A 24,872-nucleotide genomic window follows, 5' to 3' on the forward strand; every position below is an offset into this window, starting at 1 on the left:
CAAAGATGACTTACATGAGCACAGGAGGTAACAACATTGCTGGTAACAATGCATGGACCAATATCGGTCGTGAGTTCCTATACTGAGCCAAAGTGCATCCTAAAACAGTGCTGATCTCTGATGTTGATAGCCAGATTGCAGGAGATACGTGTTTCCGTCCATTTTTGAAATTCCTTGAGCTAGCAGTTGGCAGTATGTAGATCGTTAAATCCATTGTATTGAATAAGCTTTGAGCTTGTTGAAATCGTCAGATCTATGGTGGTAGCAGAGCTTTCGAGCTTGTTGATGGATTTTTTGATTTTCGATTGATGTTGCCGATAACTTGTCCTTGAGGCAACAAGTCTAACTGTGTAAAGAGTAATGTAGTATGAGGCTGGAATTAAATCTCAGTCGAATTTGCACGCACAATTCCGAGGTTTGAGCGAAAAAACACGTTCGACGTCAAGTCTTGACCAAAATTAAGAACTAAGCTCAGCTTCAACCAAAGCAGGCCTACAAAGGAGATCTTCGAAAAGTGAGCTGCCAAGGACACGAGGAATCGCGGAAACAAGCGGTCTTAGACGAATCAACTTTTATTTTCTATAAAGGTTCTGCAAATTTTTAATGTTTAAAAACGGAAGTGGAGCTTTTTAACCAGATCCTAAAAGAAGCGACAAGTTAGATATCGACAACTCGCACTGGGTTTTTGAAACGTTGAAACAGAAACCCCGAGTGGATCTTCTTACCACCGCTGTAGGCCTTGCCGAACATAATCACTAATATAATAAATATTAGCAACTGAACCACAGAAAATGAAACTGACTGCAATTCACACTCAAACAAGACTTACGTTGGAGTTGATCGTATCCAGCCAACACACCAGCACCAGCGACAGCACGCAAGATGTTAGCACCAGCACCCTTAAACAAGGAGGAAGTACCTTCGTTTTTGACGATTTCACTGAAGCAGTGCATGGATGACCTGTATTTGACGGCTTGTCCGGACGTCATCATCATACGACGACGGACAGTATCAATAGGGTATGATGCCAAACCAGCACCAATGGTGATGGACCAACCCAAGAAGAAAGATCCCAAGAGAGATCCTTCCAAGGGTCCGACCAATAAGACTGGTTTGATCGAGTCGTAGAGACCAAAGTACAAACCACGGTAAACTATGATACCAACACAAGAGATGGCAAATCCACGGTAAAGACCGGCAATACCGTCGGTAGCCAAGGTCTTCTTGTATACGTCAATGAGACCGTTGAATTGTCGTTCTCCTCCACCCTTCTTGGATGACTAATGTGACGATGGGTAAAAAGTATTAATACAACGGGACATGATGAGTCTGGACAAAAACAAGACATAGTGTGGGGAAATTGTTCATCAATGAACTGATATTGATGATCTTTGCTGATATCACCACATAATCAACCGATCCCAATACCATTACCACGTCACCGCTCATCAAAAAACCATAAATCATTAAATATTACCTTGGCATCGTTGGCAAGACGAGTACGAGCATAGTCGAGAGAGTACACAAACAACAATGATGAAGCACCAGCCATACCACCAGAAGCCAAGTTACCAGCAAACCACTTCCAGTATCCATCCTTATCGACCTTGTAGTTGAACATACGCTTGAAGTAGTCCTTGAAGGCAAAGTTCAAGGCTTGGGTTGGGAAGTATCGGATGACGTTGGCAGTGTTACCACGCCAGAGAGAGTAGACACCTTCTTCCTTTACGACACGTGAGAAACATTCACCGATACCCTTGTATGGTGTTGACAAACGACCTTGTTTGATCATTTCATCTTGATTCTAATGTTTGAAATTGGGAGATGATGATGAGAATTAGATGGATATTGCTTCTTGATCGAGTTCGAGGAGGTTCATTCGACGTTGGGATGCGCGTGTGTATGCATATTTCAAGGTGTTACAAGAGCGCAAAATCATCTATCTCCGTTGGAAAAACCACGCATCGTGTAGGTTGAGTCCATATCAGCGATCCTTAGATACGATGGAAATAATCGATTCTCTCATCCATCACGCTCCATCCCATCGACTTGAGATTTGCATGAAATTTTGCCTCGAATATTTTTTTCTTCACGGGCAAGACGAGTATCGAGACTTGCCTGGATGAGGAGCTTGACACGTTCAATGGGAGCAGCAGCAGTCTTGGATACGGCAGCAGACACACCACCCATCAAGAAATCTAAACATTTGGGTGGTATGAAATGTTAGGCTCCAAAATTACAAGATTTATCGCATCAATGTCGAGATAGTTCCAAGATAAGAAGTGTGTAGACTAGAACGAGAAAAATAAAGACTTTCCAATCATGAAGTTGGTGAAGTTGGCCTCCTTCTTTCCGGTCTTCTTGTCAGCCATGGCTGTTGGTTTTAAAAATACTGGATGTGAGTGAAATGCAGCCTTTTAATGCTAGAGCAAATGTGTACCCATTGTGATACTACCTGTATATAAAGTATATAGGTACTGTTATATATTAATTATCACCCTCTTCCTCTAGAGTGGTCGTTTGCTTTTGCAATGCTAGGGAAAGAAAAATTCACGGATCAAATTTGTCGCAACGTAACGGAGTGCGAATTTCAAGAGAAGCAACATAACATATAAAACACGATAGAAGACACATGGATATATCCAATATCAATGACTACCTGCATGTGAGCGTGTAATCCTACCTTCCACTCCTCCAAAACATAGATCTTAGTTTCGATTTCCGCATTAAGATTGCTACCAATGTAGCAGAAGACATTACGGAACTCTGCTCAAACAATGCACGCGTCAAACACGTAACAGATAATACTGCGTTCCTCTTCGATTCCTTCCACAACGTGTTGGTGGTGGCCTTCACCTTCATTGCGTTTTGCTTAATCAATTGATTGCCTTTCTTGCCGTTTCTTCACAAACCAGAGGAGGAGATGGATTATTCGGAATATCTGGAGACAGCTATAATTGCAGCCAAAGCTGGGGGTACATTCATGGTCCCTTTGCCTATGAAATAGAACGTTGAACAAAACGCAAAACCAGTTTTGACTGACATTCTCATATCTTTCTACAGGGAAGGTGATCGTCGATGCTTGGGAATTGCCCCGTGTATTCAAGACTAAACTGGTGGAACAAGACCTAGTCACTTTAAGCGACGTGGAAGTTGAAAAGATCGTCAAGAAGATACTCTTGTCAAAATACCCTCATCATGGATTCATTGGGGAAGAAGAAGCCTCAGCTTCTGAATCTTCACGTAGATCTTCAAAGTATACTTGGATTGTGGTATGTCCCCTTTCTTTGAAAAAGTCACTTTTACCTGTCACAGTTAGACAGATCTTGACCTGTTATTAACCAGGATCCGATTGACGGAACTACAAACTTCTATCATGGCTTCCCATTCGTTTGTGTATGCATCGCTCTGGCTATAGACTCCAAACCAGTTGTGGTGAGTCCAAACATCGTCAACAACCTCTCTACAGAATCTTTGACCTGACTGAAACGGTAGGGCGTGGTATTCAATCCAATCTTGAATGAGCTATACACTGGTGTCGTCGGAATCGGTTCCTTCTTGAATGGCAGATCGCTACCACTCAGCAAACGAGATTGGCAATCTCTCGCTCAGGCTCTTGTCATTACAGAGTTTGGATCAGACAGATCGATAGGCACTACGAATGCAAAGAATGATACGTTAAAGGACTTGCTGATTAAGGAAAAGTTCCGTGGTGTGAGATGTTTAGGGTAATGTGAAATCATTTCATCAGATACTCACTTGGCCAGATCGATTTCATTTTTTTCATTCTTACTCGTACACTCTATTTGAATAGCTCAGCAGCTCTAAATCTATGTAATGTCGCTAAAGGTGCTGCTGATGCTTACTATGATCCAAATGAAAACAGTAAATACTAAAAAATTATAATAGGTGCTGCTGATGTCTACTATGAGGCTGGATTACGAGTTTGGGATATTGCAGCTGCGGGCTGCATACTGTGTTGCGCTGGAGGGAGTGTCTATAACTGGCATCCAGAAAACAAGAACGATGAAATTGACTATTTTGTCAATTCCATGATTGGTGTACGGCCTCTACCAAACCAATCTCAAGCGACAAAAATTGTTGCTGATATCAGAGCTTGTTTGAAACCTATAAATATTGGAAGGGATCACAAGTTGTGATTAGGTTGGAAAGTATGCCAAAGTTGTCCTTCTGCTAAAGGTATCTGTTTTGTACAGCATAGAAACCAATGTATCCCTTTTCATAGAAAATGCATGCGGTAAATGTGAAATTGATTGTATACTATTTTGTTCTTTGTACGAATAGAGGCTTAACAACAAGGAATGTCCCCTTCAAACAGAAAAACGACATCACCAGATCTCCCCCTCAAATAGGTCCTCCTACTCCAACTCCCTTCTCTTCCCTCCCTACAAAAATTGTACATATTTTTTCAACTATCTTATTCTGATCCTTCTTCAGTTTATAAATGTCGTTACGAGTCGACCTCCATTCCTGAGGGATCGTCGTAATTTTCTTCGTCATCTTCCTCCATATCATCATCTTTAGAGGCAATGACACCATTGACTACGACTTCATTTAATGGGTGTTCGTTACTATTGTTGATGCTACTATTACCATTAGCAGCAGGTAAAATGCATGGGACTGATGAATATACTGCTGGGTTTGATACTGGTGAAGGGACTGCGCCCCATGAACCAACACCTACTACTCTACCCATCAATCGTTCAGCACCATCTACGGTTTGTGCAAAGATGTGCATGACTGATTTTAGCATGTTAGATGATTCTCCTGCTAGCGTCAATACTTTGTGAGCTTCAGCAGAAGCAGCATTGGTGCTGGTGTTGTTGCCTGATGATGCTTCACTTCCATTCAAAGTGGCCTGCAGAGTGCAGATTCAATGTTAGATAATGCTAAGACATAAATAAGTGCTTTATTTTTGCTGCCAACTTGCTTACCCATCGAGTTGGAAGGTTGAGAATGAAACCTCTAACGCTGGTTCTGGCATCTCCCGGTAGGTAAGCAGCAGCATACCGTCCAATGACATCCACCACCTTTCTTAATGTATCTACAATCTCTCTCTTGATACCAACTACGACAGCCATCAAATCATTTCCAGTTGTCATGGCCAGTTCGTTTGATGGAGATAATGGTGGCGTGAGTTGACTATATTGTGGAGCATCATGTGTGAGTATTCAAAGTGCACATCTAGAGGCAAAGAAAGTAAAGCATATACACGTTGTATACCTTGAAGATCCAGCAATCATTCCTACTACTTGACTACCTGCTCTTGCCAGATAATCTCTCAATATAGCAATTTGACGCTCAATGTGAGATGTAGCATACTATGAATTGAATTGAAACACGTTAAAGCTGCTGTTGGATGTTTGATGATGTTTCACCCAAACCAACCTGAAGCCATTGCAGACAGTATTTGAGTGCTCGCATAGTCTCGTCAGTTAACACGATGGAGGACATTCCTCCCAGAGCAGTCTGCCATGCTGACCTTGGTTTATGGTCCATCAGCATATCCCCTCTTGACGACATTGTGCCGTTGACTCCAAATCCACCAGGAGATACAGGGGGTAATGGATATCCAGGCGAGCTACCCATAGCACTAGCTCGTACCAGATGTGGTGATTGTGGTATGGTTGGAAAGGGTATTTGAGGAGGCCGTGAACTATCTATTGCCATCATTCGATCTACAGCGTCACCTGACAATGAAGGATCTATGGACGCTGATTCCATAACAGGACTTCCACCGGGCACAGGAGAGAATACGGAGGGTACGGCTCGTTCCAGTTTATCGAGTTGATTACAAGCAAATCGATCCAATGGAGCCAAGGCGGGTTCGAGTTTGTCCAATATAGGACCAGATATCGATTTGACTCCAGTTTCGACAGTTTCTGCCGAGTATCGTACAATGCGACTAGTGTTTTTGCCTGCCTCGTATACAGCACCAATCTGGTTTATGGATTTATTCACAATGGGTATATTTGTCACTCTTTGCATAAAGTGCTCTTGATGGATGATTGGAGATGATGCTGATGAGATGGATGCATGGGGTGATTGTTCTGCTGATAATGAACTGGATGATTGGATTGGAATTGGATAAGATTGAGCAGCACCTGTGAACGTTTGGAATTAGGTTTAGCCTTGTGTTGTTTTCGGGGTGGCAAGGTTGCCTTTATTCAAGTACTTGCCAGTCATTCCACCATTCCGCAGTCCGGCCAATGCTTCCGCTACTAATACATCGTTGGGATCATATCCTAAAAGCAGCCAGGTTTGACATGTGTTAGCACAATGATGTCAAAGTGATGATTGAATCCAAGGATGATGATAATCCGATCGATTCGAGGATGAACACAAATCATCTTCATTTTTACCATTGCATAGATCAGACACTGCTATTTTGTGATTGGTGCCAACGTGCTGCGAGACGTCCACAGGACTAGACAGTACAGCGGGAGCCATCTGAGCGGTATAGGATATTGACGATGAGGTAACTGGCATGATTGGAGTAGCCCCGATCGAGAACATCGCTGAGTTTGCCGAGCTCATTGGTGTATCTTCGTGCAATGGGGACGTTTGACTTCGTTCACCAATATGTAATGGATTCGACTTGAGTTTCTAAGAGTGCATATGATGATTAGAATTTGATGAGTGTACTTGTTAATGAAATTGATGTGTTTATTAGGTAGGCCTGTACTGTAGGCACGTACCGACGAAGATGGGTGTGATGTCAGCCCTTGAATTGAAGAAAAACTCTCCTTTTGGCTAATCATACCACATCGACCGGACTAAATTAGCTTATAATATCAAATATGACCTTGTTCACTATGTTGTTGTTGGTTGTATTGGTCGTAACGGACGTTTCTTCGTCAGCTTTCCGGTGAAGTTTGGAGACGTCAAAAGCGAGACAACCCAAGTAGGAGGATACCTTCCGGAAGAGAAAGAAGCTCAAAACTATAGCAAAACGATTATATGACCTTCTTGTGCTTGTCAGAATAGCAACAAAAAAGGCGAGAAACTAATTGCACGTGGTTGTAAAGCTGTGTCAATTTCGAAGACCCACCGAAGGGACGAAAGGAAGGAAAATCAGCGATTCTACGCTCGGTACGCCATCAATAATACCTGAAATATATGTATTGGCTCCACACTCTCAACGACAAGGACGCGAAATGCTACGTGTCGTGTTTTCCTTTCACGCGAGCGAAGCAAGCAACTCGCACCGTGCCAGGTGCAATCTGACAAGAAACGATTCTTCCTTCATGAAGGCTCTTGATACTCCGATTCGATCGCCAGCTCCACCATTTATGCACGTTCTTGCCGTGTTGCTCCTGTCCTTTTGCCGAATCCGATTCCAGACTAAACACTGCCGTTCCAACTTGACCTTAAACTAAGCAACCGGGCATTCTTGTGCATCCCATGGAGCCAAGTCTTGACAGCCCATATGGGCCATCGAGACATCCACAATTCATCTTCAATTCTAGGCGATCACCTGTCTATTCAACAAAGGGGCTAGTTTGTGCATCCCAGCCATTGGCAGTCAATGCTGGCCTCAAGATATTACAAATGGGTGGAAACGCTGTTGATGCCTGTGTCGCTGTATGTACACAAAATTCAAATTGTGACACAAGTTCCAGCATCTCTTACATGACTTCTTTCTTGACATCTTTCTAGGTGGCTGCTGCTATGAACGTCACTGAACCTCATCAAACTGGTATTGGTGGTGACATGTTTCTCCTCTACTATAATGCCAAAACAAAGATCGTCAAAGGCTTGAATGGAACAGGACGTGCTCCAGCTGCTCTCAGTTTGGTGCGTGGAGTCATGATTAGGTTCTGTAAAGCATCCCTAATTGACTTGGACTAACGCCACGCCTGCAGGCAAAAGCACATGCCATGGGATATACAACTGAGATCCCCTTCACGGACGTGAACGCTTGCACTGTCCCAGGTACGAGTTCATTGGCATACCAAGCATTCAATCTACTAATGACGAAGATCGGGACCTTTAGGAGCTGCTGCTGGTTGGTGTGATAGTGTGCAGCACTTTGGCTCTGGCAAGGTGTCTATGCAGGATATACTGCAACCTGCAATCGACCTTGCAGAGAATGGATATCCCGTTTCGCCTATATCGAGTTTCATATGGGCTGTAGGAGCTGGAAAGCTTCGAACTGGATCCAAGTATGGTGGTGAGCTCCTTATTGATAACAGAGCACCACGTGCTGGAGAGATAATGAGCATGCCAGAGCTTGCTGAGTAAGTGCTCAGACAGAGACGCGAGACTTCCGTAACTCCGCAAGATCAATCTGAATCACCGTCCACTATAGAACGTTTAGGACTGTCGCTCGAGAAGGCAAGAAGGGATTCTATGAAGGCCGAATCGCTGAAGCTATAGTCAACACCATCCGAGAGAACGGCGGCCTCATGACCTTGGAAGATCTCAAATCACATACTTCCACTCTGGTCGATCCAGTCTCCATAAACTACAAGGGAGTTATCGTTCACGAGATACCTCCCTCGTCACAAGGAATCGTTGCCTTAATAGCATTGGGCATCTTAGAATCCTTGTGGCAGGACCGTGGAATCGATTTCAAAACTCTGGGTCACAACAGCCCTGAGTATCTGCACTACCTCATTGAGGCCCTAAGACTTGCGTTTTCCGATGCTAGACAATGTATGTGTTGTATGATCATCACCCTATCTCGTTGACTGACTTTCTGCCTCTCATACATAGATATCGCAGATCCAGCAATTGTCCCAGTGCCAAGTAAAGGTCTCTTGGACAAGGAATACCTGAAATCGCGAGCAAATTTGATTGATCCTCATCATGCAAGGGCCGACATAACCGCTGGATCACCCCAATATTCTTCAGATACAGTCTATTTCACCGTTGTCGACGCTGAAGGAAACGCTTGTTCATTTATCAATAGTTTGTATGAGCCGTTTGGATGTGTAAGTTTGACCTTCACCTCATTTCTGATATTTCGATACTTGTTTTCCTTCGAGTATGTGATGACCTAAACCTGTTTCGTAAATGCAGGGAGCTGTTGCAAAAGGAACTGGTGTTGCACTTCAAAACAGGGGATCGAACTTTTCTCTTCAAGAAGGTCTATCTGTTTTTGTCGTGTTCTTTCCAAAGCATATGTGTGTTAACATTCATTGATTTTCAGGTCATCCAAATGTACTTGCTCCAGGAAAAAGGCCATACCATACCGTAACTTCAATTTGGCCTCACAACGAGGTTTGTTTTTAGCTCACCAGTCCTCTGTTTTGTTAGATAATTCCCGCCATGGCAACGTTAGCTACCACATCAGAATTGTACCTCTCATATGGAAATATGGGCGGTTTTGTAATGCTGTCTCGCCATTTCCTCACCCAGTGATTAATTCTCACTAAAACACTGTCATAGATGCAACCACAAGGCCACGTCCAAGTCCTATTCAACATGATGGAATTCGGTTTGGACCCACAAGCAGCTGTCGATGCTCTACGCTTCTGCATAGGCCCATTCGACGGTATCACTTGGGTCGAAGAAGGGACGCCTGCTGCAACGATTCAAAAGTTACGAGAGATGGGACATTACATTGAAGTGTTGAGTTCTCACGAGCGTAATAAAATGGGACGTGCTCAAGTCATTGCAAATAGAAGAGATCCGAGGACTAAGCAGAGATACTTAGTCGGTGGGTCTGATCCAAGAGGAGACGGACACGTCGGTGCCATGTTGTGAAGCCAGGAACAAACCTGAAACAAACTGTGACTAGTCAGATTAATATATTAGAAATAGTTTTGACATTTACAGTTAAAGACCGTGATGGGCGTCGTTGTGGGTATGCGGTTAAAATACATTATTTCTAGTTGAGGTTTTCCTGTAGACATTCGACACTATATATACTTATCGAGAGCAGACTTCAAGTCCTTTACAAGAAATGGTTTCGGCAAGACACCGCATTGCCTGATGGTGTCTTCTTCAACCAATACAGTATTGGCTGAAGTGATGACGATAGGCGTATCGATATTCAGACCTGCTTTCCGGATGTGCGAGATGGCTTGCCAGCCATCAACTCTTGGCATTTGCAAATCCACTATGAGTCAAAAAAAAACCGCATCAGTGTCTTAAACATCATGTCTCAAACTCATAAAAAATTGAATTCCTTACTAAATATTATTCGGTACTTGTGTTGCTCTGCAAGGTCAATAGCCTCTTGCCCATCATTCGCCATATGCAACTCCATATCAGGCTTTAAACGATTCAGCATACGTTTCAGAAGTGCTCGATTTACATCTGAGTCGTCAACTACAAGAGCACCAATTATGTGTTCAAAGGTATTGGATTCCGGCTGCGTGGGTGTTATCTCTTGAGTAAAGTCGTTTGGTATTGTTGCCGGCACATTGTCTGCCACTTGATCAGACATGACAAAACTATTACTTTCATTGCGGTCCCTGCCTCGCATATGTGTACCTATGTCATTGCTCATCATAAGGCCTAGTGGTGATGTTTGTGACATGGTGGGCTGATCAGGTTGTTTTGTTGTCGTGAAAGGAACCACTGCAGTGGGCTCTGAATTGGTTCGTTTCACTGGGTGGATATCTACTATGGTGTCATCATCAGCTAGACCCTCTCTCGAATTATTCTGTGACTTGGGCAAGATGGCCAGCCTATGAACCCCACAAGCCCCTGTGCTAGACGTATGATGGGTGCAAACACTGGTGCCAGATGCTTGATGGCAGTGGCACGTGCCTGCTGTGTGATTGCAATGATGGCCTGAAACAGAATTCATTTCTATCATGGCAACACGGGGTGTACCAAGATCCATCCCTTCCATACCAATGCTCGTGTGTGGAGTTTGCGATGATGTTTCTCTTCGGACAATGAGTTCAAACCAGAATCTAGTGCCGTGGCCAGGTTGACTTTCAACTTGTAGTTTACCGCCCATAAGTTCGACGAGCATAGCACTCAACGACAAACCTAACCCTGATCCTTGATATTCGCGTGTTGTTTGTTGACTGGCAATACTGAATGGAGCAAAGAGTGTCGGTATATGTGATGGATCTATTCCGATTCCTGTGTCCGCCACCTCGCATCTAGAAAGAGAATCCATTGTTCAGATTCTGAAAAGCCACAAAACTTGCAAAGGAAGTTACTGCAAAGGGCGTTACCTTAGTCGTACGTGATCTAGAGGTATTGTACCGTCTTTGATCAAATATAGCGAAACATCTACCCTGCCGCCCGACTTAGTAAATCGACACGCATTAGCGAGTAGATTCGTGAGGCACTGCCTCCACCTATTTTAAATCAATTTAGTAACTGGCCCGATCAACCAAAACATCAGAAAAACGAGAAGGGTACCGTAGATTGTCAGTATAGAGCTTATCTGGTACAGTCGCATCGCAGTGATACTCCAAATTGATTCCAAGGGTTGCAGCATGCAATGCGAATGAATGACACTGCTCGTTTAGCATGGTAGCCAGATCCCCCCAATGTGGCTCAATAGAAGTCTTGCCACTTTTCAGTTTTGTAGCATCAAGCACATCGTTGCATAAATCCGCCATATATCGTGCGGCCGTAATTGAAGCTTTGGCATATTCGTTATTTGGGTTCTCTGTCATGGTCATATCCGCCATGGAGAGTACAACATGTAATGGGTTGCGTAGTTCGTGGCAAAGGAAACTCATAAATTCGGTTTTCTCTTGGTTTGCCTTCACTAACTCTATTGTTCGTTCCTGCACTTGTTTTTCAACTGATCCAAGGAAGCGATTCCTGTCCGCTAACAAAACGAAAAACGGTATCATGCTGAAAGAAAAGGATCAGACTAGTTTTGAACAATCGGACTATTTCCGCTTTCATGAGTGGGGGACATTTTACCTCAGGTCGATGAGAAGAATCATCATTGCCAGCAGATGATCGTCGTACTCAAAGTCGCCTAGTCACAAAAAATTATCAGAAGGGGTGACCTAGACCAGTGAGGGCTTGATATACAATAAATACCTGGCAAGAAACGTATCATGGGAGTTGCAATCGAAAACAGTAACAAATGAAGTGCAAGACCGGTAGTGCCAAGCAGGACGCCACTAAGAGCCAAAACAGGGACCTAAGAAGAAGACTTTTGGCATCACCTATTCGAGCTAGAAAGTATTTCGTGATTGAAGGTGCTACTCACTGTAAATAAAACAGCCCAAAATACTTTGAATGTAGCGGGACGAACAGTTAATAGCGGTGTCTCATACACAAACGAAACAGCTATCGGAATAGTAATGACTAGTACGTAAATAATGTCAGTGAAAACTTGAGGAATACGATAAGATCGCTTTGTTGCAGTACCCGCGACAGTGAGAATAGTGGCTATCAACATCCTAGTCCAGGTGAAATTCGAGCGGTGCCTCCAATCAGTTTGGGAGACTAGCAGCACAGCCGGAAGCGTGACGACAAGACCAACACTCTGACTAGCAAACCAGTCGAGAAATCCCGAAAGCCCCAAGCCTGATGGATAAGACCTGACTACAGCAACTAGAGCGGATAGCAAGAGGGACAGCACAATAAACGGCATGACCAGATGAATCTCGTCCAACAAGAGTGGTTGATCAAGGGATAGTCCTGACTTTCTTCGTGCCCGTGACCATAGTGCGATCAAAGAGAATGCCATAGCGTTGGCGACAAAGAATTCTCCAAAAGAGTATGTTGCTATTGCAGTGAAATTCGAACTATCTATTATCATCTTTCCAAAGGCATTGAACAACCATACTGACACTAGTTGAGGGCAGAGTGTTGAGCAAGGCTTCGTAACATGCTTGTCCAGTTAACAAGAGAGCAAAGATGGATTCGGAAATTGATCCGCCAGTAAATAAAAATGAATTCCGGACAAGATCTGTTCCATTAAATGGTTGCTTTCGTTACCTTCCAGGATTGCATAGGAATATGCATTCCGAGCCCATCGTTGCACATATGCTGTAATGAGACAGCCGGTCATGATCGCCACAGCCAACTATTTCAAAATAATGGATGGATTAGGTTGGCTATTTGCTGGTCTTCCTTTGGTCTTGGGTGTCTGGCCTCCCCAAAACACGGGAAGGTTAATGTTTGCGGACATGTGTACCAAACCTACCCTAAACACTAGGAGTTGGTGGTTATAAAGAGATCTACCGACCAAGGATGCTACTAGAATGGAGACATTCCAACATGTGAAATGTAGCCACAGCATCTTGATCAAACAACCTTTTTTAGGTTGTTCAGACAGCAACTCGACTTGTAACTATGCTGTTGTGGGGCGGCCAACATATAGACGATCGAGGACGGCAAGACCTCACAATCTCTTCGTTTTCCTTTTGATCCAAAGGGGGAACAGACAACAGGACAACCCAATCTTGTCAGGCCCTAGTCACAGCCATGGTCTTTTTCGACATGGTCTTTTCGTTTGTTTGGATCATTGTTCCATGAACGGATCCAGCTGTCCGCAAAAGTAAGAAAAACCCCCGCAAACTTTGAAACGTTCGATCTCGTCCTATGGACTTAGGCCATGGAAGGAGGTGCAGAATGCCATCACGTTTCTTCACGTGCTAAGAACTTCACATATCTTTTTTCTCCGCTTGCATTGGATCAAATATCTGAGTTTTGCATTCACCTTATAATGTTTTCGCTTGGTTGCTTGTATTTCATTGAATTAAAATGCAGCAAATCAAACTACACACTACGCGAGTGGCGCCTTGATCCGGAAATTTGCAAGGCTGAGAAAACACTTCAACGTACACATTCCATTGACCAGCTCATGCTAATATGTAGACTAGACTGCTGATTTACATATACACTACTACATTTTGGTGGATTGGTAAGGTTTAACGGCCAGCTAAATTATTAAGAATTTACAGGGTTGCAGGTCAATGTAATTCCATGTTATACACGTTTGGTGCTTTTCTTAGGGTTTGGTCGCTCACATGTGACGGAATTTACAGGGTGACAGGTCAATGTAGTTCCATGTTATACACGTTTGGTGCTGTTCTTAGGGTTTGGTCGCTCATATGTGACGGTCAAGAGCTCTCTTCAAGTCCTTGGTGAGAAATGGTTTCGACAAGACGCTACATCGACCAATGGCATTCGCTTCATCCGTCACTGTATTGGCTGTTGTGATGACAATGGGGGTATTGGTATTGAGGCCTTCCTTCCGAATGTGCCCTATAGCTTGCCAACCGTCGACCCTGGGCATTTGCAAATCCACTACAAAAAGAAACAAAGAGTGTAACCTTTTCAAACTTATACACATCTAAATTCATAAGAAACTTACTGAAGATGATGTGATACTTGTGCCGCTCTGCCAGATCAATAGCCTCCTGACCATCATTAGCCGTGTGCAGTTCCATATCAGGCCGCAAGCGCTGAAGCATACGTTTCAATAGCGCTCGATTAACATCCGAGTCATCAACTACAAGGGCACCGATTATGCGGTCACTAGATTCAGATCCTGGCTGCTGGTCGATGGATTCCGGCTGCTGTTCTATCGGGATTTGACTCCGTTGAGGGGTAATGTCGTTAATCATCATACGGTCTAGCGGTAGAGGAGACGATGTGGCGGAGTGATCAGGTGTAGAGGGAATCATAGGGGTAGGTTCTGACTGAGCCGATGTTCTTTCCACATCATCAACATCAACTTCAACTGCAGTCCAGCTAGAATTATTGAGTGGTGGGCTCCAGTCCCCGCCTGATGTATCAATTTCAAGAGCTGCTGAGGGATTTTTCAATTCCATCATAGCGACTTCGGTTATACCAAGATCAACACCCTCTAGCTCAATATTGGCCTGGAGAGCTGGCGATGGTGGTTGATGCATTACAATCAATTCAAACCAGAATCTAGTACCTTTCCCTCGTTGGCTTTCTACATTCAGTTTACCGCCCATCAGTTCGATCAGCATGGCACTCACGGACAATCCTAAACCCGAGCCCTGATATTCCCGTGTCGTTTGCTGACTAGAAATGTTGAATGGTACAAATAGTGTCGGTAGGTGTGATGGATCTATTCCAATGCCTGTATCTACCACCTCACACCTAAAAGATGCGAAAATCACATGAGGCAATCTGAAAAGATATGCTCAGATCAACGGTGTACCTCAATCGTACGTGATCCGAAGCAAGTGAGCCATCTTTGAGACGTTGAAGGTAAAAATCCACACTACCACCCGTCTTGGTAAATCGACAGGCGTTGGCAAGCAAATTTGTAATACATTGCCTCCATCTAAAGACATGGACCAGTTCCGTTCAAGATAAATTACACGCCCATTTCAAGAAAATTCCGTAACATACCGTAAATCGTCAGTGTACAGTCGATCTGGTACATCTACGTCACAATGACATTGCAGATTGATGCCCAGCGTCGCAGCATGGAGCGAAAACGAGACGCACTGCTGCTTCAACAAGCTGGAAAGATCCACCCAATGCGGTTCAATGGACGTCTTGCCATTTTTGAGCTTGGTAGCATCAAGTACATCGTTACATAAATCCGTCATGTATGTTGCGGCGGTAATTGAAGCCTTGGCATATTCGTTTCCTGGGTTTTCTGTTAGTGTCATATCAGCCATGGATAGTACGACATGTAATGGGTTCCGTAGTTCATGACATAAAAAACTCATGAATTCTGTCTTTTCTCGGTTTGCTCTCCTGAGCTCTACAGTTCGGTCTTCGACCTGCCTTTCGACCGATGCAAGAAGCCGATTCCTGTCTGCCAGCAAGACAAAAAATGGTAACATACTAAGAAACCAAAAAAGTCAATGTTGACAACGGTTCCATGTAGTTAGGCAACAAACCTTACGTCAAGTCAATGAGTAGGATCATCAATGACAAGAGATGATCGTCTTGAGAAGAGTCACCTGAAAAAAGGGTTCAATGTTAAATTGATGACGAAATGTTAATAGTGCTCATTATCTGTACCTGGCAAGAAACGTATCATTGGTGTCGCAATCGAAAACAGGAGCAAATTGCAGGTGAGACCGGTAGTACCGAGTAGTACGCTACTCAACGCCAAAACTGGTAGGCTGAAGAGCACACTCCAAGAAACTTTAAAGCCAGGATCCATCGCAGCCAAATCAGCGGTCTCGAATACAAAGGAGACGACGATGGGTATTGCGACGACTAGAAAGGTTTCGTTAAACGAGAAAAACAACGAACAACGAGAAAAGCAATGAAATTGTCTAAGATCTTACCTGTGACAGCCAAAAAAGTGCCCGTAGCTGCCCTCATCCAAGTAAACTTTAAGCGATGCCTCCAATCACTCTGACTCACGAGGAGCACCGCGGGAAGAGTTATTATGATGCCTACACCTTCCGAGCACCAAGAATCTAAAAAGACGTCCAGAGACAAATTATAATATATAGCGGAGTCGATGATTGAAACTAGGCCAGTCACAAAGATCGCTACGGGAATGAAAGGTGTAACAATGGAAGCTTCGTCCAGCAACAGTGGTTGATTGAGTGGAAGTCCTGCCTTTCTTCTTGAGCGTGTCCAAACAAGTAGAAGGAAGCTCGAAATGATGATAGCTTGAAAAGGTTCTCCTAAACTATACATTCCCACATTGTCAATGTTTGTATGATCCACCGCGTATCGGCCGAGGAAGTTGGATAAACAGAGTGACACTATTCAGAGGAGGAATGTTAAAGAGCTGCCTTCTGGCAGACTCACTCGTCATTTCACATTGAATACCTTCCAAGATGACAAAAGACTTCAGGTTTTGCTTGTTTAATCCCGCCACATACGATGTAATGATGCTTCCAGTCATGATTGAAACTGTAATCTATGTTGCGGAGATGAAGAAAAGTTACTACGGGATCTGTAGGACTCAAGCAAGTTGTATCAAAATACAACCAAAAGTTGGATACGTAATCTTCGAAGCTCCTCCAGATGCGAAATCATTGTCACGCTCCAATGCAACTGATTCACTGATAACACCAAAGCTTACCCGAAATACGAGTAATTCATTATTGTATAGCGATCTGCCAACTAGACTACATATGAACATTGCCAAATTCCAGCTGAAGAAGCGGATCCAATGTTTCTGTACAGCCATTCTCGGAATAAACGACGAGCAACGGTAGAAACGCCTTTGCTATGCAGAGAGGCCAATGTCGACGGCACCAATGACGGGAACACTTCAGTATGTCTTCATTCGCCTTTTCATCCATAAAAACCAATCAGTCGGTCTTTCAGATGGTTTGGCTCTAAGTTTGAACAAGATTTGTTCTAGGACCTCGGTTTAACTCCAGGGTTCGACCAAGGGAAGCTAGTTCTGTTACAGTTCTGTTGTTCCGCAATTCCTTCATGATCGGTGCATTTCTGTCGTATTTTGACCAAACGTCGTACTTAGTAACCCCAACGAATGCGCAAAATGAACCCGCAAAGAATCACCTTCTTGGTCTCGTATATATTATGTTGCAACCTAAACGCGAATTACAAAGAACCTACTTTACATTCACTAACGATCTAGCTCATATCATAATCACAGGGACATATATGGTATTCATTATAAGTAACGATCGAAAATGGCCTTCAAATCTTTTGAGAGGAATGGTTTTGACAAGACTTCACATTGGTCAATATACATTCGTCAATAGAACCTTCTTCTTCCGTCACGTCATTAGCTGTTGTGATGACAATGGTTGAAATATTGAGACCTTCTTTGCGTGTATGAGCAATAGCTTGCGAGCGTGAGATTCTCAAGGGGTTTGTTGAGGGGTTAGAAAACGGATAGATTTGTTTGATGAGTCACAGTTACCATCAAACCTCGGCATTTGCAACTAGTCTTTCTGTGAGATCAATAGCCTCTTGACCATCATTAGCCATACGTAATTCCATATCAGGTTTCAAACGGTTCAGCAGACGTTGCAACAATTCACGATTGGCTTCCTAGTCATCACCCACAAGAAACCCAACTGTGGGTGCTTCTGTGGTATCCGAACTGTTCGCGGTGTCGGTCGTCTCGTAATCGTTCAATGCGACACTTTCTCCGACCTGAAAAGTTGCAGCTGGAGCTGTACTACTCCTACTACCCTCAGAATGCCTGTCTGGCAAAGTTCCTCGAAAAATATCAGATGGTGGTAAGGATGTGGTTGGTGGATGTGCTTTCTTAGTTGGTGGAATGATGGCGGTGGACTTACACGATGACATTCTTTTCTTCAATGACTGTCGATGCCGACTTCCTTTTGGAAAGAGCGTTCAACGTCGTTCCTGTTCTGTTGTCGGCAGGCCCACCGTCATATCTTTGGGGTTCTTCCACTATGACATCAACAAACACCTCTCCTATGATGGTGCACACGTTTCTTTGGCGACTGTTTATGACTCATACTTGACGAGTCATTATCCACAGTGAATGAGGAGGGCTTCAACTCCATCATCTCGGAATCGACCATCGTTGCTGTACTGAGATCGGCGATAATCGTTGATCTCAGTATCGACGATGACAAAATGACTTGATTGTTCAGCAGGAACAACCAATTCAAACCAGAAGCGACTTCCATGACCGACTTGACGTTCTACGTTTAATTTACCACCCACGAGTTCCACAAGCATGGCAGTCCAGGACAGGCCTAAACCTCATCCTTGATACTCTCGTGTTGTCTGCTGACTACCAATACTGAACGAAGCTACTCCAATCCCTGTATCTGCGACTTCACATCTAAAGGAAACCGATTCTCTTAGGTCTTGGCGTTCATTGCTAGTTAAAATGACAGTTTTGAATTACCTTCAATCGTACATAATCTGAATGGACTGAACTGTCTTCGAGAAGTTGCAAGTATCGAGAAGTTGCTAGTAAACATCGACACCTCCGCCAGATTTGGTGAATCGACAGGCATTGGCAAGAAAATTCGTGAAACACTGCTTGCGTTGAAAAACAAACGACAATATAGGTTTTGTCCAACACGAGTGGTTCATTCAGTGATAGCCCTGCCTTCCTTCTCCGGAATCTCCAGACACAAATCAGAAAGATCGACATGATGATTGCTTGAATGGGTTCTCCTACACTAAACATCGCCACGTTCTCTAGATTTACATGATCAACCCATACTGACTTAAAAAAGTCGATAAGCAGAGTTCCACTGATTAGAATGGTAATGTCATGGGCTGTCTCCTGATTTCGTGACAAGGTCAAAGCAAAACATTACCTTCCAAGAACACAAAGTCCCTATCGCTCACACCTTCGACCCACGCGGTGATGATGCTTCCGGCCATAATTGAAATGGTCAGCTGTATCCAAAAATAGGTCTAGATGTTAGGTAAAGTACTGTAATGGGCCTCCAATAATCAAAATTACGGCGATACTGCAATGTAACTCATGCTTCGAAATTTGAGTGAACTCCCTCTGAATGCGAGTAGTTCATTGTCGTATAGCGACCTTGAGACTACAGCAGCGATGAATATTGCCAGATTCCAGGCAATAAATCTGATCCATTCCTTCGTCATTGTGAAGATAAGGTCGGTACAGTGGGCATGAGCATGCACTGCGTGTAAGAGCTCCGATATCCAGTCCAAGAGCACTTTTTACTGGTTGAAAGTATATGGTTCTAACTCTCCAGCTTCGGTACCTCCTCCCCAAACTCACACCCTCTGGCTGCACTTTGCGATTCCAGTGGAAATTTGTCATGCCTTTTTGCAATGCAAGTTTTGCAGGCGAGACCAAAACGAGTTATAAGTGAACAACGCGAGTCGGATATCGTCTCCAGGAGCCGCAATACCATTCCTGCGTTTTCGTTAATCGAGTCGCAAGCCTGGTAAATCACCAATTTGCGTCCAGTGTGTCTGTGACGAGCGTTTATTGGACTGATGACTACAAAGGGATGTCATCTAATATGAACATGTAGCAGGCTCGTTCATGATGGGCTGTAGGCGGATTTACACTATGTAGCGATCCACAATGGACTTCAGATCTGCGGCTTTAATCGGTTTCGTCAACACCTCACATCTCCCAAAATTCCCATCGTCTTCCTTTACAGTATTCGCTGATGTGATGACGATAGGGGTTTGACTATTGATGCCTCCTTTCTGGATATGAGCAATGGCTTGCCAACCTAAGTTCAGGAAAAGCTGTGAGCCTAGTCCACAGTCTAGCCGACATGCTAAGCACAAATAAAAACTTGATACCATCAACTCTAGGCATCTGCAAGTCCACTATAACGAAGAAGAATTTGTGCGAATGAGTACGCATAATCTAATCGGTATTAATGATCATCGGCATGCCCTAATCAGTATCCGTGTTCAAACCTACTGAAGATCATCCGATATTTGTGTTTTCCTGCAAGATCAATAGCCTCCTGGCCATCATTAGCCGTATGCAATCCCATATCAGGCTTCAACTGATTCAGCATCTTTTGCAAAAGTGCCCGATTCACATACGAGTCATCGACGACCAGAAAACCAATCGTGAGTACATCGTCAGCCTTGGTTGCCATCCTTTGAATGCAGTCGAATAAATGGACTGATACGCTCCGAAACAAGACCCGCCAGCTAGCTTCTTTGATACTCTTGAGATTACTGTCAAGGAGAGCTTGTCAAGTTCATGGGGTGATGATCGAAAAGTTGTGGGTTGACATGTTGTGATATCGAATCAACCACGAGATGATTCGGTTCAATAACGTTGGATGTACTTCTGAGTAGTAAAGGCTGAGATGGCGTCGTCGCCACCGTCAGGCCTCTGCGATTATCAGATAATTCTACAATTAGTATCACTAGTACTGGAGGCGTTGTGGAGCCTCATACAATTTCACGTGCTCGAATACTTGATCTGCTGTAAATTTCGACTGGTGATGATTGAGCGGGCATTGTAAACAATCTCTTGCGTTGTTTCAACTTGATCATATCAGAATCGACCCTGGCACTGTCTTGATCAATGTTGATCATTGTTTACTATGTAAAAGCAATTTAAGTGAGGATCGACATCCATGACCTGAGCAGAGCAACTTTCGTTTTCAGTTGACTACCCATGAGTTCTGTAAGCATCAAGCAATGCAGAGGCAGATGTACAATTTTACCAAATGTAGGAGTACAATCGTATATGATACGAAGGAACGTGAACTGTCCTTACGAAGTTGCTGATAAACATTAACACTTTTACCCAACTTGGTTAATCGACGGATGTTAGCAAGCCAATTTGTGAGATCCTTTGAATATAACAATTTCGCCACTTCAAATGATTTTTACAACGAACAATGCCCAGAAATATATGACCAACCATTATCATTTACTACGTTTGCATCCATAGCAAGAATGGGAAAATCGAACGATGGCGAGCTAGGCCAATCCAAAAGAGTCGAGCAACGGCTCCTACCAGGAAACAGTTGCCAATTCTGCGTTCCAAGTGGTGGGAATATTACAATTGGGGTAAAGACAGTTCAGTGCTTTAAGCTTAAAGAGTTAGGCTCAAAGCACCACAAAATCCACCACTTTACCCAAGATTCCGGCGACACAAACAAGCTGTCCTAGTATTGACAAAGGCGAAAATGGCGCTCATCAATTTTCAGTTCTAGAAACGAGTTTATATAGCTCTTTCCTTGTAATTCTTGTTTGCGGTGGGAAGCAGGCCTCGAACAAATACAGCGGTGCGCCAGTGCGATAAGGCATAATTGTCTCTTTACAAAGAAAGGGTGAGTCCTCAATACCTTACTCGACGCAATAGTAAAAATGCTGGGCTTGCAAGCTTCGCAACGTTTTTGTGGTGAAGCTTGTGGTCAAGGAGCTCAAACGCACATACTAGATGGAAGATTTTTCATTGCGTTGCATTTTTCAAGTTCGACTCGGGATGACAAAGAAACAGGTCGCATACGCACTTCTGAAGCTCTCACATTACTCAAACTCCAATCGTCACCCTCTCACGGTACCAGCATCAACAGTTGCGTCCATTTGGTCAGAAATATAATACAAGGAGACAAGAAGTTTTCAAATACAAGGCAAGTCCGATACTTAATAGGCTGTGAGAAATATTTACACTATGTAGCGATCCACAATGGTCTTTAATTTGCCGCACGAAACGGTCTGTCACAGTATAAGCTGTGTAATGACAATGGGTGTTTCGGTATTGAGGGCTTGTTACGGATTTGAGCGATAGCTTGCCAGCCTATTAGTCACAAAATTGTTGAGGTGGAAACGTAACAGTTGCAAAGAGCGTCGCCGTTACCATCAACTGTAGGCATTTGCAAGTCCGCTAACAAAAGAAACAACTGAATTAGTATCAATCATTTGTAAATCTAATTAGTACTCAACTAACTGAAAATGATTCGGTACTTGTCTTTTTCTGCGAGATCAATAGCCTCTTGACCATCATCAGCCAGATATGAGTCCATATCAGGCCTCGACCGATTATTCAGCAGTTCACGATTGACAGCCGAGTTATGAACCACTAGAAAAGTAACAACGGGCTCATCAGACTTGCTTGATTTCTGTTGAAGCCTGTCACATGTATTTGGCATATTGTATGCCAATGGCTCAGATGATGCAACGGCTTCGCTACTCGTTCTGGGATTACTGTCCCGCAAGACATTGTGGAAGGCATGAGACGATGGTCAAGAGGAGGGCATCGATGGAATCTTCGCACTGGTCGTCGGCTTGATACGCCCTGGTTCAAGTATGGGTGATACAGGTTTTCGAGTGGTTACTGTTGCCAGAGTTCTTCCTGAACTGTAATCCAGCCCGCGTCCACTTCCTTTTGGTTCTTCCACTATGACATCAGCACTACTGGCGAGTTTGGTATTCCATGGCTGACTCGTGACTTCAGATGCAACGTTAGGGCGTTGACGATTTAACATTCTTGGATAAGGATGTCAACTCGATCGCATCAGGGTCGTCAACGTTGACAACATGGCTTGGTTGTTCGCTAGGTACAACCAATTCAAACCAGAATCGACTGCCATGATCTAGTTGACTCTCTACATTCGTTTTTCCGCCCATCAGTTCGACAAGGATAGCACTCAAGGACAACCCTAAACGTGATCCTTGAGACTCTTGCTGTCTGCTCCCTAGCAATCCTGGATGGTAAAAATAATGTCGGTATGTGTGACGGATGTATGCCAATTTCTGTCTCTTCGATCTCACACCTACAATTCGATAGATCAGACGGAACAAACCCCTGAAAAATCATCCACTCTGAACGGCGTACCTCAATCGTGCTTGATCGGACGACAGTGACTCGTCTTTGAGGAGTCGCAAGTAGACATCGACACTACCACCAGACACGCGTAAGCCAATAGATTCGTCAGACACTACTTCCATCTATATAATTAGCAGTTCGAGATCGGCAACCCTTAATTATTAAAACAACGAAACAATGCAGGCTACCGTAAAGCGTCGGTGAAGAGTCTGTTGGGAACATCTGAATCAGAGTGATATTGCAGTGTGATTCCAAGCGTGGTGGCATGTAGCGAGAATGAATGGTACTGGTCTTCAGCAAGCTAGCTAGATTCACCCATCTAGGCTCCAAGTCAGGTTTTCCACTCTTCAGTTTGGTAGAATCAAGGACTTCGTTACATAACTCGGTAATATATTGTGCAGCGGTGCTTGAAGCTTTGGCGTATTCGTTATTCGGATTTGGGGCGATGGTCATATCAGCCATAGATAGTACGACGTGCAATGGATTTCTGAGTTCGTGACATAAGAAACTCATGAAATCGACCTTTTCTCGGTTTGCCTTCTCCAAACCAGAAGTGCGGTCCTGCTCTTGGTTCTCGACCGATGAGAGAATCCGATTTTTCTCGGCCAATAGAAGTACAAATGGAGCAAACTAATGACCCACGAACTTTTATGGTCTAGTCTTGTTGAAATGATTCGCTGCTAGATTTACCTTAAATCGATGAGCAGCACCCTCAAGGCTAGCAGCCGATCATCAAAATAATATTGACATTTTGAGGAAGAAAGGAAAGGTATAGAGCGGTGAAAGTGTATAACAGTAGCCGCAAAAAGACTTGCCTGGCAAATATCACATCACAGGTGATACGGCGCAAGAAAGTGCAATATTACATGCTAGTCTTGTAGTGTCGAGTAGCGCTCCACTCAAAGAAAGGACCGGAGCAGATAACAGCACAGACCAAAATACTCGGAGAACAGGTCTCTTCCCTGCTTCTGAGGGTGGCTCATATACAAAAGTTAGGATGACAGGAATTGCGATTACTACAATGGGGTCGTTAGAACGAGTGTAGACAGTCGAAACTTAGTTTAATCTACCAGTTGCAGAGAGAGAAATGGCTGTAACTACTTTCACCAAGGTAAAGTGATGCAAGCGACGTCTCCAATTAGTCTGAGACACCACCAACAACGCCGGCATCACCACTATGAGCCCTACAGCCTCCGAGCTCAAAACGCTTAAGAAAGTATCTACAGTTAAGCCATAGAAAATAACTGACATCACGACTCCAACACAGCCAGTAACCAAGCCAGTAAGAATCAGAAATGATATAACAATAATTGGCTCATCCAACAAGAACTTTTGGTTTACTGGGAGGCCTGACTTCTTTCTTGATCGAGTCCAAATGCAGAACGGTGAAATTGCCAGGTTGTTGCGATGATGGAGTCTCCAGCGATATACATAGCAACCGAGTAGATGCGTGAACGATCAAGCAGATACCTTTCCAAGAGAAGATATGCACAGAGACGCTAAATCAAGCCAGACTTAGTCAAATTACGGCTTCGAATCGATCAACATGTACATCATAGTTTGATGCAGAACTGGGTGGCAATCAAATTTTGCAGAGATACCTTGCACGAGCACAAGCGACTTGAAGCTTCTTGCCCATCTTCCAACCCAAGCTGTGAGGAGGCAGACTGTCATAAGTGAAGTAGAGACCTGCGAAAAGAAAATGACGAAAACGAGACGATGTTAAGTAGGTTTCAGAAGTAGCTAACACGGAGGTTAC

At 43.8% G+C, this 24,872-nt stretch overlaps 9 protein-coding genes across 9 annotated transcripts; 2 read left to right on the plus strand and 7 right to left on the minus strand.

The window, feature by feature from the left end:
- Positions 1–629: 629 nt before the first annotated feature.
- Positions 630–1,792, minus strand: SmJEL517_g01003 (uncharacterized protein; the record flags this gene model as incomplete). Its single annotated transcript, XM_031166931.1, has 4 exons — positions 630–640; positions 726–755; positions 830–1,280; positions 1,478–1,792. The coding sequence occupies 4 exons, from the start codon at positions 1,790–1,792 to the stop codon at positions 630–632; spliced, it is 807 nt and encodes a 268-aa protein (XP_031027039.1).
- A 1,131-nt stretch (positions 1,793–2,923) lies between these two features.
- Positions 2,924–4,160, plus strand: SmJEL517_g01004 (uncharacterized protein; the record flags this gene model as incomplete). Its single annotated transcript, XM_031166932.1, has 6 exons — positions 2,924–2,975; positions 3,064–3,272; positions 3,346–3,435; positions 3,496–3,728; positions 3,815–3,849; positions 3,910–4,160. 6 exons carry the CDS (start codon positions 2,924–2,926, stop codon positions 4,158–4,160), a joined length of 870 nt encoding a protein of 289 aa, XP_031027032.1.
- A 311-nt stretch (positions 4,161–4,471) lies between these two features.
- On the minus strand, positions 4,472–6,537 carry SmJEL517_g01005 (uncharacterized protein; the record flags this gene model as incomplete). The annotated part of the gene is made up of 6 exons (XM_031166933.1): positions 4,472–4,879; positions 4,956–5,163; positions 5,245–5,342; positions 5,410–6,085; positions 6,197–6,266; positions 6,384–6,537. The coding sequence occupies 6 exons, from the start codon at positions 6,535–6,537 to the stop codon at positions 4,472–4,474; spliced, it is 1,614 nt and encodes a 537-aa protein (XP_031027033.1).
- Positions 6,538–7,425: 888 nt separating this feature from the next.
- SmJEL517_g01006 (uncharacterized protein) lies at positions 7,426–9,732 on the plus strand (the record flags this gene model as incomplete). Its single annotated transcript, XM_031166934.1, has 10 exons — positions 7,426–7,605; positions 7,681–7,818; positions 7,887–7,956; positions 8,018–8,261; positions 8,333–8,679; positions 8,740–8,957; positions 9,046–9,112; positions 9,176–9,219; positions 9,283–9,354; positions 9,415–9,732. 10 exons carry the CDS (start codon positions 7,426–7,428, stop codon positions 9,730–9,732), a joined length of 1,698 nt encoding a protein of 565 aa, XP_031027034.1.
- A 155-nt stretch (positions 9,733–9,887) lies between these two features.
- On the minus strand, positions 9,888–12,970 carry SmJEL517_g01007 (uncharacterized protein; the record flags this gene model as incomplete). Its single annotated transcript, XM_031166935.1, has 9 exons — positions 9,888–10,087; positions 10,162–11,087; positions 11,163–11,288; positions 11,353–11,796; positions 11,869–11,926; positions 11,992–12,094; positions 12,164–12,261; positions 12,325–12,750; positions 12,898–12,970. The coding sequence occupies 9 exons, from the start codon at positions 12,968–12,970 to the stop codon at positions 9,888–9,890; spliced, it is 2,454 nt and encodes an 817-aa protein (XP_031027035.1).
- Positions 12,971–14,011: 1,041 nt separating this feature from the next.
- SmJEL517_g01008 (uncharacterized protein) lies at positions 14,012–16,759 on the minus strand (the record flags this gene model as incomplete). Its single annotated transcript, XM_031166936.1, has 8 exons — positions 14,012–14,211; positions 14,279–15,036; positions 15,098–15,223; positions 15,292–15,735; positions 15,797–15,854; positions 15,916–16,116; positions 16,188–16,616; positions 16,684–16,759. The coding sequence occupies 8 exons, from the start codon at positions 16,757–16,759 to the stop codon at positions 14,012–14,014; spliced, it is 2,292 nt and encodes a 763-aa protein (XP_031027040.1).
- Positions 16,760–17,883: 1,124 nt separating this feature from the next.
- On the minus strand, positions 17,884–18,494 carry SmJEL517_g01009 (uncharacterized protein; the record flags this gene model as incomplete). Its single annotated transcript, XM_031166937.1, has 3 exons — positions 17,884–18,037; positions 18,135–18,252; positions 18,323–18,494. 3 exons carry the CDS (start codon positions 18,492–18,494, stop codon positions 17,884–17,886), a joined length of 444 nt encoding a protein of 147 aa, XP_031027041.1.
- Positions 18,495–19,866: 1,372 nt separating this feature from the next.
- SmJEL517_g01010 (uncharacterized protein) lies at positions 19,867–20,423 on the minus strand (the record flags this gene model as incomplete). Its single annotated transcript, XM_031166938.1, has 3 exons — positions 19,867–20,042; positions 20,116–20,142; positions 20,240–20,423. The coding sequence occupies 3 exons, from the start codon at positions 20,421–20,423 to the stop codon at positions 19,867–19,869; spliced, it is 387 nt and encodes a 128-aa protein (XP_031027207.1).
- Positions 20,424–21,980: 1,557 nt separating this feature from the next.
- Positions 21,981–23,575, minus strand: SmJEL517_g01011 (uncharacterized protein; the record flags this gene model as incomplete). The annotated part of the gene is made up of 6 exons (XM_031166939.1): positions 21,981–22,084; positions 22,145–22,171; positions 22,235–22,366; positions 22,562–22,773; positions 23,123–23,235; positions 23,429–23,575. 6 exons carry the CDS (start codon positions 23,573–23,575, stop codon positions 21,981–21,983), a joined length of 735 nt encoding a protein of 244 aa, XP_031027206.1.
- Between the last annotated feature and the right edge of the window lie 1,297 nt (positions 23,576–24,872).

This window comes from Synchytrium microbalum (assembly GCF_006535985.1).
Source record: "Synchytrium microbalum strain JEL517 chromosome Unknown SmJEL517_scf0003, whole genome shotgun sequence".
Classification (NCBI taxonomy): domain Eukaryota; kingdom Fungi; phylum Chytridiomycota; class Chytridiomycetes; order Synchytriales; family Synchytriaceae; genus Synchytrium; species Synchytrium microbalum.